Source organism: Odontomachus brunneus, unplaced genomic scaffold, assembly GCF_010583005.1.
Source record: "Odontomachus brunneus isolate Ranch 3 - 2012 unplaced genomic scaffold, Obru_v1 Obru_scaffold_029, whole genome shotgun sequence".
Lineage (NCBI taxonomy): Eukaryota > Metazoa > Arthropoda > Insecta > Hymenoptera > Formicidae > Odontomachus > Odontomachus brunneus.
This window is the reverse complement of record NW_022639479.1, coordinates 2,163,534-2,177,724: the sequence shown is the minus strand read 5'-3', so window position 1 is coordinate 2,177,724 and position 14,191 is coordinate 2,163,534. Positions and strand designations below refer to the sequence as shown.

Below are 14,191 nucleotides of genomic sequence, written 5' to 3'. Positions count from 1 at the left end.
TATATATATATATATATATATATATATATATATATATATATAAGATATACTTAACAACACAAAAAAAGTAAATTGTAACTTGAAAGAGTGCATATAATAAGCTCTCTTAAAGAATTTATGTATGTTATTCAAGGATTTAGAAAATTATATACGAAATCATCCGGAATCAAGACTCGAGAAGATTCAAGAAATTGGCAAACAACTTGTCGACAGTAATATTATGACTCACTCTATTGAAACGGATGTAGAAGGATTAACGAATCGATGGGAAAACTTAAACAAACAGGTATGCATGTATACATGTGTTATATGTTTGTTACTAATATAAAATATATGGTTTATTCTAAAATATATATTTTATAAGGAGCTTGCATTAGCCTCTTATTGAATTGTAACAATAGTTTTAAGCATACATGTACAAGCATGGATTTTTGAGACTGATTGCTAATAATTGCATGAGACAATATTACGAGTCGCTCAAATGGTTATAAGCAATGCATAATTAGATGTCAGACATAATAAATAATAATAATAAATAAATCATAATTTGATAAACCCTATTTAAATATATTTTTTAAAAACGTATTACATACAGTTGTGCAATATTTATCTTTGCTTGATTGAAAAAAGTTGTAGTAATTAGTCATTGTAATTCTGACAATTTTCTAAAATTATATGTTGTGTATATGTTACAACTTGCTTTGGAAAGTTTAGTTAGAAAGATAGAGTTATGTTTTGAGTAGGCAGGGCAACGGGCCAAGCTGTTGGAAGGATCAGTGAAGCAAGCTCAACAATCGGAAGGGCGCATCCTTGCTCTTCAGCATTCCTTAACGCAAATAGACACTGTACTAACAGCACGTCTTGATTGCGATCTCACTGCTGATGATTTGCCTCATGATTATCAGGTCTGTTGGTGTTACATATATCGCTATTCCTATGATTCCTCTAGCGTAATGAAAAATATAAAAACAAAGACAGTACAAAAAAAATACCTGTTTTTATTGTTTTTTTGTGTATGTATGTAACAGAGAAAAATAGCATGATCGAAAGAATGTGGTTATGAACATTTGCATTTTTTTGCATAGTTTTTACTAACAATTATTTAAGAGAAAAATGTAAAATTATACTATACTGAATATATAATTATACTGAATTATCGTATACTAATGTATACGATATTTCGCGAAATCGGATGTATCTCAAAATACATATAAGATGTTTACATATAATTTGATTACGCAATATTATGGAAACAGAAATTAATGGAAGAGATGGAACAGCAGCGTGCTACACTGGAAGAAATAGCATCGCAAATTAAGTCATATAAAGCCTCCGGTAAACAAGAAGCAGCACTTCGACTGCAGGAACAAATGTCGCTTATTGAACAAAAGTACGCTAAAGTGCAAAGAAAGTTTCAACGTTTCCGATGTCCAACCAATATAGAACCTAGATTATCAAGAGCTTTACGAGAACTCAGGGGAATAGAGGAAGCGACTTGTTTACTGGAACTCTCATCAGAAGATCCCGAAGCCATCGAGGGTCAATTAAAACATTGCTTGGTAGTATTTCTCACTTGTATTCATTTATATTATTCGAGAAATTATTATATAGTATTCATATTACTAAAACGATTTGACCATTATTTTTTACAGCGCTTTTACCAGACTTTGAGTGAGATTAAAAGCGAGATTGAATGTATAATCGTGACTGGGAGGAAACTAGTCGAAGATAAAACTGTTTCCGAGCCTGATAAATTTTCAAAGCGAATTGATATGTTAAAAGAATTATATAATAAAGTATGTAAATTTATTATATATATTGTTAGGAATATATTGTATATATTGAATCTGCACAGTTTAAAAAAATTTAAATATTAAATCATCGTCAATCTATTATATTACAGCTTGGTCTTCATATAACGGAATCGAAATCCATACTAGAATCGGCTCTAGAATTGTCACGTGATATGCATAAAAATATGACATATATTAACATGTCAGTCGAAAGTATAAATAAGGAATTAGATACCCAGAAGAGTATGCCTGATTTACCGGTAAATGCGATATATGTGCGAGTAAGTAAGATTCTAATTTAAATCTGTATTTGAATTATTTTTTATTTCGTGTATAAATGCAAATAGTTGAATACTGATTACATTTTATTATAAATCAAATCATTAGTTTCTTCTTATATCGACGAAATATGCTTCTATTATGACTTTCAGGAGACTTTGACCGAAGTAATCCCGCGATTAAACGTTATAAGAGATAAATTACTTCGATCACAAGATGAATTTTCAAAGTTTTGCGATCTCATGTACCTCGAACAACTTAAGGAAAAAATGTCGGACGTAATCGTAAGATTAGCAAATACAGAGAAGAGATTGCGGCTTTGTAAAGGTTCAGAGGTAAATATTTCTTATATATTTTTTAATACACTTACAATGTACATATTTTTTTTCTTTTGCGTAAAAGGATGAGCCGAATGTGGACGAAATAAATGCCTGGCTCCTACAAGTTGAAGAGAAGTTAAATAAGTTAGACGCAGTTCCGATTGATCAACTTACGGAACATCACTTTGAACAGTGCAAGGTAATTAAATATTTGTGTATATGATATTAAATTATAAATTGAAATACGGTTATTTGTTTTATATAAAATATAACTCTTTTGAAGAAACATTTTTGTAATAGTATTTTAAAATTCTTTTGTGTGTGATATTTCTTGTCATTAGGCTGTGCAAAGTGAAATGATCGAAGCAAAACCCAAAGTCAACCAACTTCAACGTTACGCATTTTATCCCAAAGTAGCTGAAATATGTGAAAAATGGGAGGATATCTCTAACAGAATACAAGTACGTATCTGCTTTTCGTTTTCACATGAAATTGAAGTTCATTTATCTATTATCTGTTTTTGTTTCTAAAGTCAGTTTTATCATTCATTGCTTATTCACTCATGGCTTATTTCTTGCTTTACACTTTAACAATCGGTATATGTAATGCTTGTGCTTGTTAGTACCATTACGTATATCTCTATCAGATAAAACTTCTTTATTAATTTGAAATTTAATATTATCTTAAAAAATGTAAACATACAAACAAACTTATGCACATACATCATTTACTTATTTCGGATATAAATTTTCATCAAATTTTAATCATTCTTATATTAGAAATATCATATTCTTGTCTTTACTTACAGCAAGATTTAAGTATAATTCTCTTTATATATATTTTTTTAATAAATGTTATTATATTTTGTGTTATTAAAAACTTCTTAATTATATATCACGCACACGATATAATATGTACATAGTATGTAGATTTACGTATGCTACTATTTATTACTATTATATATTATTTTACTATTATTTATTTTTCGATTTATACATATATATTTCGATTTTGTCCAAGAGGTGGCTCTATCTCTGTAAATAGTGCAATTACTGACTCGGAATGAGTATACATTCTGGTGAATGGAAAGATTTGTACCTTGTCGATAGATTGTTCTGTCGTATTGTCTCTCCCCTTGTATAAAACCTATTTTTTACACGAAAGAGAAATTATAGACGGCAAACTCTGCAGAGCTAGAAGAAGTCGATTGAGAGGCATAGCGTAAAGATTTTGGCATTGGTGATGGACACACATGAAAGATTCAGCTTCATATGTGCACAGTGAACTGCATTGATCACTTTCATTAGATCACGCTTGATATTGTTACACTATTAACATGCTCTTTCAATTAACCGTCGACTGTCCACGAAGTTTCTGTTACCTATCATATTTTCGCAGGAATGGATCCACAAAATCACAGACAATTTATTAATAAAAACTAAAGCGGGAGATACTAAGGGGAGAGACAATTACGGACGCAACAAATTGCCTAAACAGCTGGAACAAGCTTCAGCACATGTTGTCAAAAAAGAAAAGAAATTAATAGACGAGAACGAAGCGATTTACGGCATAGGATATCTTAATCCTGCGTTTGATGATAATCAATGTGCCGTCATTAGCACGCCCGAGAGCTCGCCAATTGACGTGCCTCACCGAAGCAGAAAGTCTTCGGTCAAGTCGGAAAAAGTCAAAGCTAGAATCGTGGATGTCAATAGAACCGTCAGGCGCAAACTAGACATGAGCTCTGTGCCCGACGTTGTTCAGACCTCTCAACCACAGGTCGTTCAGATCGATGACGACTTGCCGTCGCCAACTTCTGATAATATGTTAGATGTTCATGTGACCGATGAGGACGAATTCTTTCTCTCTAAGAACAGTAAATTATTCTCTCAAGTGTCCAGTAATACTTTGACAGCGACAGAGATCGAGACGTTTAACGCATCTTGCGCGCAGCAGAACCCATTTCGCGTTGTAGAAGTGAAAGAAATGGAAATTGTAAAATCGATAGCGTCTCCTGAGGATCATGTAATTTTGCCGAGTGCTAATGTTAGTGTCGGATTAGTACCGCAAGTAGTTGAAAGGGTGGAAATCGTCGAAGACACTGAGACAGAACCCGAATCTATCGATACCGATACGGAAGAAAAGGAAAGTAGAGGAAAAATGCCCACTACTGTCGGTCTCACAGAGCAGATGGTCAATAAGAAGAAGGAATTGGTTCCAATTTTAAAGAAGAAAATCGCGGCAGAATCAACTCCCGCGAGAAATGTCAAAAGACTTATATTGAAATTAGATATAGACGCTGATCAGGAGGATATTACCGATTCGAGTAAAATTACGACATTTCCCAGTGGTGTACCATTGAGAAAAACAGAAGTTAATATTATTGTGGATCAACAAACAGATGCGTTAAATAAGATGCCAAGAAATACAACTTCTATGTGGAAAGATACTGAGAGCGTTGCAGAATATCTTATATTAGATGATAAAGAAGAAATTGAGAAATCTGATGTAAACATTGGCAATCAAGCAAGTTGCACTAAAACACAAGACTCTATAATGCAATTAAAATATAAAGACACCCAACAAGAAGTCACATATGAGAAAAATATCGAATATCTCAAAACACACGAAAACGTTGGTAATACGAGTCGTAGTGAAGACGAGAAACTCTGCAAGAAAACACCGCTAGTGAAACGTATGAGGAGTTTGTCGAAAGACGACACTTTGGAAGACTGTGAGAGCTTTTACGGTAGTGATAAAGAAACGGACGATGTCCTAATATTTTCGGACGATACAGAAATTGACGTTGGTAGTTCCAGTTCAGACGGAGAAGACACTAATTTAGGAGAGCATGTTGAGCACCTCTTGGACAAGGTAACATACGTGCCACGTATACATGCCACTGGTGTCCATCAACTCACGTTACTTGTTTCGAGTTTTTACGTAGGTTTGAACACAAACTTCTAAGACATTTGATCTTGCAAAAAATCATTTTCTTTTTACAGATAAAAGTTGAGAAGACTCGGCCATTTATGCAACACAGGGAGATGAAAGCGCTGTTTAAAGGCCCACTAGGTACATCTCGAACAGCGTTAGAGAAAAGTATTTTTGAATTTGAGCAGATGGCACAAATGATGCTATGCAGAATGGACGTTATGTTAATGAGTATCAGTGGCATCTCTAATGAAAAAGATCCTACCAAGCGTCTTGAGGTACAATATATAATCTTTTTCTCTTTCATGTTCTCTTTAAGATTAGGAGAAAATCGAAATGTTTATCTAAATTTCTCTGTGATTTATATGTTTCCTATTTTACAGATACTCAAAAGTGAAGTTAGCATTCTCGCTCCAGACGCAGCGGCATTAATTAGTAAAGGAGACGGTTTAGTCATGACGATACACATGACCGACCCTGCACGGGCTGAAAAAATCAAGAACGAGCATCAAGACAAATTGAGAAGCAAGTGGCATCAAGTTATGAGTGAGATCGAAACGCGCAGGAAACAGGCGCAAAAGGCAGAAGAAATTTTGCGGCAATATAACAACATAGTCGCAGAATTTGAAGATTGGTTTAGGGATGTGCCGTTGAAACTTGAACAAGCTAACAACTACGAAGGACAATTGGAGTCGTTTACCGAGGAATTCGACATGAAACAAGTGCAGATACACAAACTGAACGAGTTAGCTGTCGAGTTGAGGAAACTAAATATTGGTTACTCGGAATCTGTACGCTATAACATTAATAGCAACTGGCAGAAAGTTAGTTCGCAGTTTAAGAGATTCAGCGGTAGCAAAGATAAAGACAAGCACGTAACTGACAAAAAAGTAGAATTGGTACGTTTAATAAATATTCGTAATCTATATTGAAATATCTTGCTGTGAATCAATTATTATTTATCAAAGATTTAAATCGATTGAGAAATATATATGAAATTATATTTATGAGCATTTTTCTTTCAGGATGTTGGTGGCGTTAATCCACAAGAATTTATAGCGCGGATCAGCAAATTGAGAGAAGCAACGTCGACTGTGTCGCGATCCTTGAATTCCTTACCATTGAGTGGTAAAGACTACGAGTTATTCACAAACCAAGAGGAATGTTTGAAGAAAATCAGCAATGCCTTAAATATTTTGAAGCCAAGTGTCGACGAAGTAAATTACGTCTGCGAAAGTGTCGTGCGACAAGCGAAACGAGAGCAAGCCGATCAGATAAACTATTTAAGCGAGAAATTGCAAGATGAGTGGACGAACGTTAATCAAAACTACATAGAGAGACATAATCGTTGGATCAAATGCTATGAGAAGTGGAGAGAACTCCATAACACATGTCGAACTTTTTCGGAATGGTTAGATAAGATGGAAGACGCACTGAAGAAGTGCAATGTTTTTAGTCATTCTAAGGCGAGTAAAACGAAGACTTTCGAGTTGGAACAAGAAGTTTCTAGAATGCAGAAAACATTGAATAATATGAACGCAGCGAGTGCAGATATATCTAGCCGTGCTTCCACCGAGGACATAATGGAATTACAGAGTATGGTCGAAAACATCAAACATCGTTGGCAGAATTTGGTGATTGAATTAAACGCGCGAAAAGAAAGGTAAAATACATGATCTTTGTAACGTTTTAGGAAAAATTACATTTTTTCCAAAAACATTTATACGTATATTACACTCTCAAACAATTTAAATAAATATACATAATTTCACAAGCACAAGCGATACTCATTGCTTATGATTCAAAATTATGAATTATGAAGTTATGACTTGCTAATGCAGACAAGCATGTAGCATTGCGAGGAAAGCTCGGCCCAGCATTGAGCTATTTCAGTTGTGATTTGCCTGTGCTGCTGTAGTGAAGTCAGTCAACTCAGAATAACCTCAGAATAAACGAACACAGTTCCTCTTGTAAATTTTGTTTCTCTATGAAAGAATAATTCATAATTTTGATTGTATAGTTATATTTTTACAAATAGATGTTGAAGCATAATTTTTTTACGTGTGGTGTATCTCGAATATATCTATATTAACATATTATTTAAGGAACTTTGCTATGGAGAGAAAAGTAAGCAACGACAGCCGCGTTTTGGAAACTGCGTACAATATCGTGGAACAAGTGAACACTCTGTTAGTGTCTGCGGCAAATCCATCGGATGAAACCTCCTTGTCAATTAGGTTATCGTTAATTAAGGTAAGTTTACACATCTTCACACGATTCCCCTTCTTGGCTTGCTAGAATTTGCGCACATACCGTCATTGTCGGTAGTAAAAGAAAAATTCCATTATGTCGTTATTTTTGTTTCTTAAATATACATACGTTTTGAATTTTTATAAACTGCAAATGTATTATTAAAATAATTCAGTTTTTATTTAGAACACGTACACTGTCCGCGCAAAGTTCACTGTTACACAAAGTCACGTAATATTGTACTTCTACAATAACATCACGTACATGATTAGCACTACGATTTATATTATCGAAAAACACTCAGTAGCACTCTGCTGAGAGATGCGACTTGGATAAGTAACGGAATTATTCTCCCCGTGACTCAGTTTCCATGGGTTGTAGTCCGGTGCAGTATAATCAAATAAACCGAAACTTGTCCTAATAATATCTCTACATTTCATGACCGCACATGCCAAACCGTGCCAGGACATAAATAGCATTGAACTCTCACTTTACACTGCTTCCTATTATACTTTTCGCCTATCGGTATCTTTTATTGTTTCCTACAGACATGATTCTAATTGATATTTAAATTATCTGTAATATAAATTTTCATTCGTTATTATGCTATGCTTTTAACGTGTATAAATCACATTGTTGTTTTTTTTTTAAATGTACATTAAACTATATTTCTTAATGTATTGATTGATACTGATATTATTTATAGGCGAGAGAAGAAGAACTTTTGTCTCGGAAAAAGAATTTGCAAGCTTTAGTGAGTCAACATAACGTTCCTAGGGAAGAAGATGAAAGCAACAAGCTTCTTTTGGACATGGACAAGGTATGATTGCTTGTGTGAAAATATTTTGTGCAATGTCTATTGCAATTTTTGAGATTTGATAAGCAATACATTTCAATTCTTTCGTTTAACTTTTTAGGCTAATGTAAATCTTTCAAACCACCGCGAATACGTAGAATGTAAGCTTGTGTCGCTTAGAAAATATATCTGTACGTTGGACACTGTTATGGCGTGGGTTATGGAGACGCGAACGCGACTGAGCATTTCTCAAGAATTGCCGCAACACGAGCGTAACGAAATGATTAAAAATATCATGGTAAGTTGTCATATTCTTCATGCAACCGATCACGTAAATGAGGCGGAAAATTGCATTTCTACTTACATTTTTCAGTCTAAAGTTGAAGATCGCGAGATGGAAGTGAAAGACGTATTGGAAAATTATACTAATTTAGAGAAAGAGTGTGAATCAGCTAAACAACCGGTTTCTGTTGAACTGCAGGTAACGTAAAAATGTGCCAATTATATAAAGTTCTTAATTAAATTTCATCAATCAAGTGTGCCATAATTTATCATATTTAATTTAATATTACCTGTACAACAGGAGAAGCTAAAGAAACTGAGGGAGGACTGGCAGTTGGTGAAATACTATGGCGAAAATCAGGAAATTTCATCCGTGTCGTCCGTCGGGGCTACATCGCTTTTAAAAGGTATGAATAATTGCACGGATTTACATCAGATAAGAATTATGACACGTCGACGTGCTACTTTTTCGTCGAACTCGAGGAAAAAATGCTAAAGTGATCGCAGAAATATCACGTCGAGCGTTTAATAGGAATGGAATCAATTTCTCCAAGCCTCTCGGTTGGTAAATACGTGTCCTCACGACGTAGGATCTTCGAAGAAAACCGGACAATAAATAGTACATTTAGTCGGTCCGGTAAGCGCGGCCACATTTCACTTCCACCCCATCCTGCAGGACGATATATATCCGCCGCGTTAAGTGCAGCCTTTTCAGCGACCAGCTCAGTTCTTTCTCTTTCGCCATAGTCGTTCGATTGGTTAGTGCATTGCTTTTACTATCACGCGTATTTCAAAAATCATCGCGTCGATGTCCAACCGACTCTAATAACTGCCAATAACATCTCTTTTATTAGAACGTAGCACAATTTCATACTGCAATTCTAACGTGATGTTTAACACATCAATAAAATGCAAATTAGTTTGCGCCATATTTTCGGCTATATCAAAATTGATGTTATTGTAAAATGTGTTTAGTACTTGTTTGCAAAATATTATTATATATATCTACGTACTTAGACTTACGAGCAGCCTTTGATTCCATTCCTATTTTACTCGGCATTTCCGATATTGAAAGCATCGACACGTTGCTTGCCGCGTAATGATTACTAGTAATCAGTGTATTACAAACGCGATTTACTCGATTGAACCGAGATAATTCGTCAAAAATTGTTTGTAATTTCCGTGTGTTGTGTGTATGTCTTGTCAAACGTGTAATTTCCTTCGCTGTTTTGTCGAAGTTAATCAAAATTTGCATGATATTGAGTGTGTATCAACTTTTTGCGGTCTCTATCGTTCTCGACTTTGTTTTCCACCTAACCGTCGAAATTCATTTAATTTAATTACTACAACAGCATATTTATAGTCATATCTTTATATCGAATATATTATTGATTAAAATATCAGTCTATAGAACTATAGAGTGGAACGAACGTCGTGATAAGAGCGCAAAGGGTTATTAAAATACAAGCTATATCGTTCGATTTTGATATCATCGCAGCGATTGGAAACCTCGAAAGAAAAGAACAGACGTCTCATGAGCCTTCGGGGCGAGCAGCTTAGGGAGCAAGATCGGGGCTTGCTCGCGGACGAGGTGGTGCGATCGTCGGTCCACATAATGAGCGGATAAGCCGGCTAATGTAGTCGCGGTAGAGCATTGCCAGACGGAAGATAGCTCAAGCCTCGCCGTCGCCCATTTCTCTTGTTCCCTCCGCTCACACCCCATTCCCCGCGAATTCTCTCTCTCTCTCTCTCTTATCCTCTTTTACCTCCGGCAACGTTAACGTACCGAGATAGAATCGGAGTTTGTCCGACACAAGTTTGTACCGTGCTCCGTAACCACGTAGTGACGCACGTGCGCCTTACACACGTGTATATGTGCGCGTATGTGTATATGTGTGCGTATGTGTATATGCGCCTCACGAACACGTACGTTCTAACACCGTGATTATCCCTTAATTGACGCGGCCACTCCGAGGTATAATCCGTCCACTCTGATTCCGGACTGCCACCGGTATAAAAAATTACTTTACCCAGCCCGGGCGGATCCCGGTGTAAGTGAAAATCAGCGCAGCGTTTCGCGTGAGTCAGTCAAATATTAAAAAAAAAAAAAAAGAAAAAAGAGAGAATGGAAAAAAATGTCGGAGTACGGAGCAGACGGACGAGATGCGGGCGAGATACAAGAGAATATTAACTTTTTCGTGTTCGTACCTCGAGATAACAAAGAGGATCAACGGCGATTTTTTTTAATCAATTTTCGATTATGGAAATTTTAATTCGTGTGAAAACACACATATGTACATATCTAGAACTAGAAATTTTCCAATATCAGATCATACGAAACTCTTTTTGTTTCTTTTTTATATTTTTGAGATTTACAGAGTTGGGTGTAAGACCATTGCTACCTCGGGCGATCACAGAGTTGCGATCTAAGGGACATCGCGCATAATTAATAGTTAATTATGGGTGCTTTGGCGCTTGCTTATTCGTACTCCGAGTAATCAGAACTGCCTCCAATCGTGAAGTAATTAACAAGGGAGTTTGCCGGTAATTGGTTCGCAGCAGAACGGAATAGGGCGAGCTTGATAAATGAGCGCGCTGTAGATTTTTAAGTGATTCTTCTACACCGAAGTAAATTATGTTTATATATGAGAAACGATTCTATTTTTTTTTTCAATTTAATCACGGTATTCCCGCGTCATATTTTTTCCATATAAAGCTATAATATTTTTATTATAAAGCATGCGCGTATTTGAACAGTAACTTATATGCTACATGTGTATCATTAATATGCAGACATCATTATATGCGTAACTAGGATTCCAATAGATTTGCAATCATTGATTCATAAAGTGGTGAATTAATCCGATATCGATAACTTGATCAGTAATTCGCCAACGGAATTTAAATGCCATATGAAATATCGTAGTGAGAGCTTAGCGCGCGGTTTTTATATTTCGTAAAATCGATTACGCCGAGAAGAGGTCAGGCTAGAACTTTATAAAAGTTTCGAAAAGCGCGACTACGAACACTTTTGCCGCAATGTCTATACACGCTGAAGTTTTGCTGAAGATTATTTCCGAACTCGTTTAGGCGCCCAAAAAACCCCCCCCGAAGATGGTGGTTGTATTAATATATTCACGTCACGTTATCTCGTGATGAGCGCGCATGAGAATTCGCGGCTGTAAAATCCCGGAAGCTCGAGTTTGTCGAACGGGGCCGTTGAGGGTGGCCTGCCCCATTCTCGCAAATAATCGATCAGTGAGAAAATCTAGGTGGGTAGCTTTTTTTATGGCTCCCCGAGGAGCTCAGGGAGTGGATGGGCCGTCAGTTCGCGCTACCCTTCCCATATCTTTGCGGAGTCACCCTTATGGATCCATTCTTCGTTGGCATTACCGCAAACGCATAACATCCGCCAACTGAATCCGTGCATTTTGCCCGATGCTTCGAACTGCTCGGGAGTAATAGAATTCAGTACATTGACCAGTTTCATTCGTAGATAGAAGGAGAAAGAGATAGAGGGAAAAAAGAGAGAAAGAGAACAAAAGAAAAAGAGAGAAATATGTGTCTACACACACACACACACACACACACACACACACACACACACACACACACACACACACACACACACACACACATATATATATATAGTTATATACAACTTTTGCTTGACTCTGGATATACAGAAATATCTGGATAAATGTGTTACTGAACAAAGAGGATTATTTATTGCTCATACAATAATTTATTGAGGATTTTTCTTTTGAGAAATTTCGAAACATTATATGCACTTTGTCAAATTGCCTTTTGCCATACTCATGATTAATAATATATGATATATAATATGATGATAACTCTCTCTTATCATCTTTTGAAGTGGATACAGAATATCCGTAGTAAGTTGAGTTTCCTGTCATAATTGAAGAGATTGAAAAGTGTAGAGAGGGTCAAAGATAATATCGTCGAATCAAAATTTCGCGATTCCTCCGCTCGTCGATCGATTGTTACGTGTACTTTTCATTGAGAATGAAATTCGGGTGATGCGTGAGTGTTTCTTTCACAATCGGCAGTAACATTACGCCACTAACTGGCAGATTACTGACGCACGATCGCAAAACGCAACGCGATACAGGGACACGACGTACGTATTTCATTCGCGCGCAGATCGTTCGCGGCGAAGTAAAGCGGATTAGGGTCGTGAGTCCATAGCTTTTGCGGGGAACGGACACGCTATTTCGTCGTTTTCAGCGGAAGCGGATTAGCCGTATTCATATTAACGCGATTAGTTCATTGTGAACCGTAATGACAACGACGGAGAATTACATTGAAAAAAAGCCGTTTCAAACAGCGATATTTCGCGACGGACTTGCATAAAATAAATATACACACTTTTCATCAATGAATGCGTATACGTCTCATTAAAAACTTCGAGATTCCTGTATTAACTTTCACCCCTTATTTTACTGGGCATTTTTAACGACTGTGTATCTCGCATGTAATTCTTTATAGTAGCAGTTGGGTTTTTAATGAATGCCTGTATGTGCTTGCAGTATCTCTTCTATTTTTATAACTCTTCCCTTTTCTCTTTCTCATTCCTCTAATTTGTTCCTATTTATTTCGGCCCCACACCTGTCCACATGCGTGTGTATTTGTAAAACGATATAATCCATGTTCATAACATAAACTCGGAATATCTACAACAAGTAGAGAATCGTTCTTTCTCTCTCTCTCTCTCTCTCTCTCTCTCTCTCTCTCTCTCTCTCTTTCTTTCATATATATACTCACTTATAATAGATGCGTCAGATTATTCGTTGCTTTTGCATGTAAGCCGTTATTATGAAGAATAAACTCTATTTCTACGCGATACTATTTCTGCGCATCTCCAACGAGTCGCTATTTTTTCCGCCACGAAATCGATACGCGTCGCGGAGCCGCGCGTCACATCGCGGGCGTGTTAAATGAATAAAAATTTTCGAGTGTAACCCGGATCCGCAGGACAATGAGTAATGTCGCGTAGGTTGTTCCGTTGCGCTGACGCCGGGATTGCGCTGTATGACGCCGTGCTAATTGCACGACGATGTTGTATGGGAGAGGCGGCAGCTTTTTATGCCGCGACTGCTGATGACATCCCCGCTGCGCGCAGCTGACCCTCTATTATTTCTCACCGTCGGCTTCCTCCTATCGGATGAAATCCTCCCTCCTTCTCTCTCTTTCTCGCCGAAGATTGCGCGCGTTCAGCACGTTATGAATTCTTGAATATGAGGGGCTTACACCACATCTTGATATTCCCACTTAGATGGGAATATTAATTCCATTTATTTAGCGCATTTATTAATAGCGGCCAGTTCACAATTTACGACATTTTGTGGGTATCCGACGATTTAGCCCTACAACGTTAACACCATTTTTCATGATCGTTTTATAATATTATAGTTTATAGTTTATTATAGTTTATAGTTTATTATAGTTAGTATATATAATTTTATAGTTATTTTACCAGCGATAGATCGATAGTTATGAATAGTTTTCAGTCAGCT

The 14,191-nt window shown here is 36.5% G+C and overlaps 1 protein-coding gene across 20 annotated transcripts in view; it reads left to right on the top strand.

The window, feature by feature from the left end:
• Positions 1-14,191, top strand: part of LOC116843001 (dystrophin, isoforms A/C/F/G/H-like) — a 557,622-nt gene that overhangs the window by 29,014 nt on the left and 514,417 nt on the right. For 18 of the 20 annotated variants that reach the window (XM_032812923.1, XM_032812928.1, XM_032812924.1 and 15 more), the window contains 17 exons: positions 134-286; positions 744-905; positions 1,257-1,559; positions 1,653-1,796; positions 1,904-2,074; positions 2,225-2,407; positions 2,475-2,591; positions 2,734-2,853; positions 3,791-5,266; positions 5,398-5,604; positions 5,710-6,225; positions 6,352-6,989; positions 7,432-7,579; positions 8,283-8,396; positions 8,494-8,670; positions 8,746-8,853; positions 8,956-9,061. In XM_032812923.1, coding sequence (XP_032668814.1) covers positions 134-286; positions 744-905; positions 1,257-1,559; positions 1,653-1,796; positions 1,904-2,074; positions 2,225-2,407; positions 2,475-2,591; positions 2,734-2,853; positions 3,791-5,266; positions 5,398-5,604; positions 5,710-6,225; positions 6,352-6,989; positions 7,432-7,579; positions 8,283-8,396; positions 8,494-8,670; positions 8,746-8,853; positions 8,956-9,061 — 4,843 coding nt within the window. The remainder of the gene's footprint in view (positions 1-133; positions 287-743; positions 906-1,256; positions 1,560-1,652; positions 1,797-1,903; positions 2,075-2,224; positions 2,408-2,474; positions 2,592-2,733; positions 2,854-3,790; positions 5,267-5,397; positions 5,605-5,709; positions 6,226-6,351; positions 6,990-7,431; positions 7,580-8,282; positions 8,397-8,493; positions 8,671-8,745; positions 8,854-8,955; positions 9,062-14,191) is intronic. The other 2 variants (XM_032812942.1, XM_032812944.1) reach the window with 2 other exon arrangements.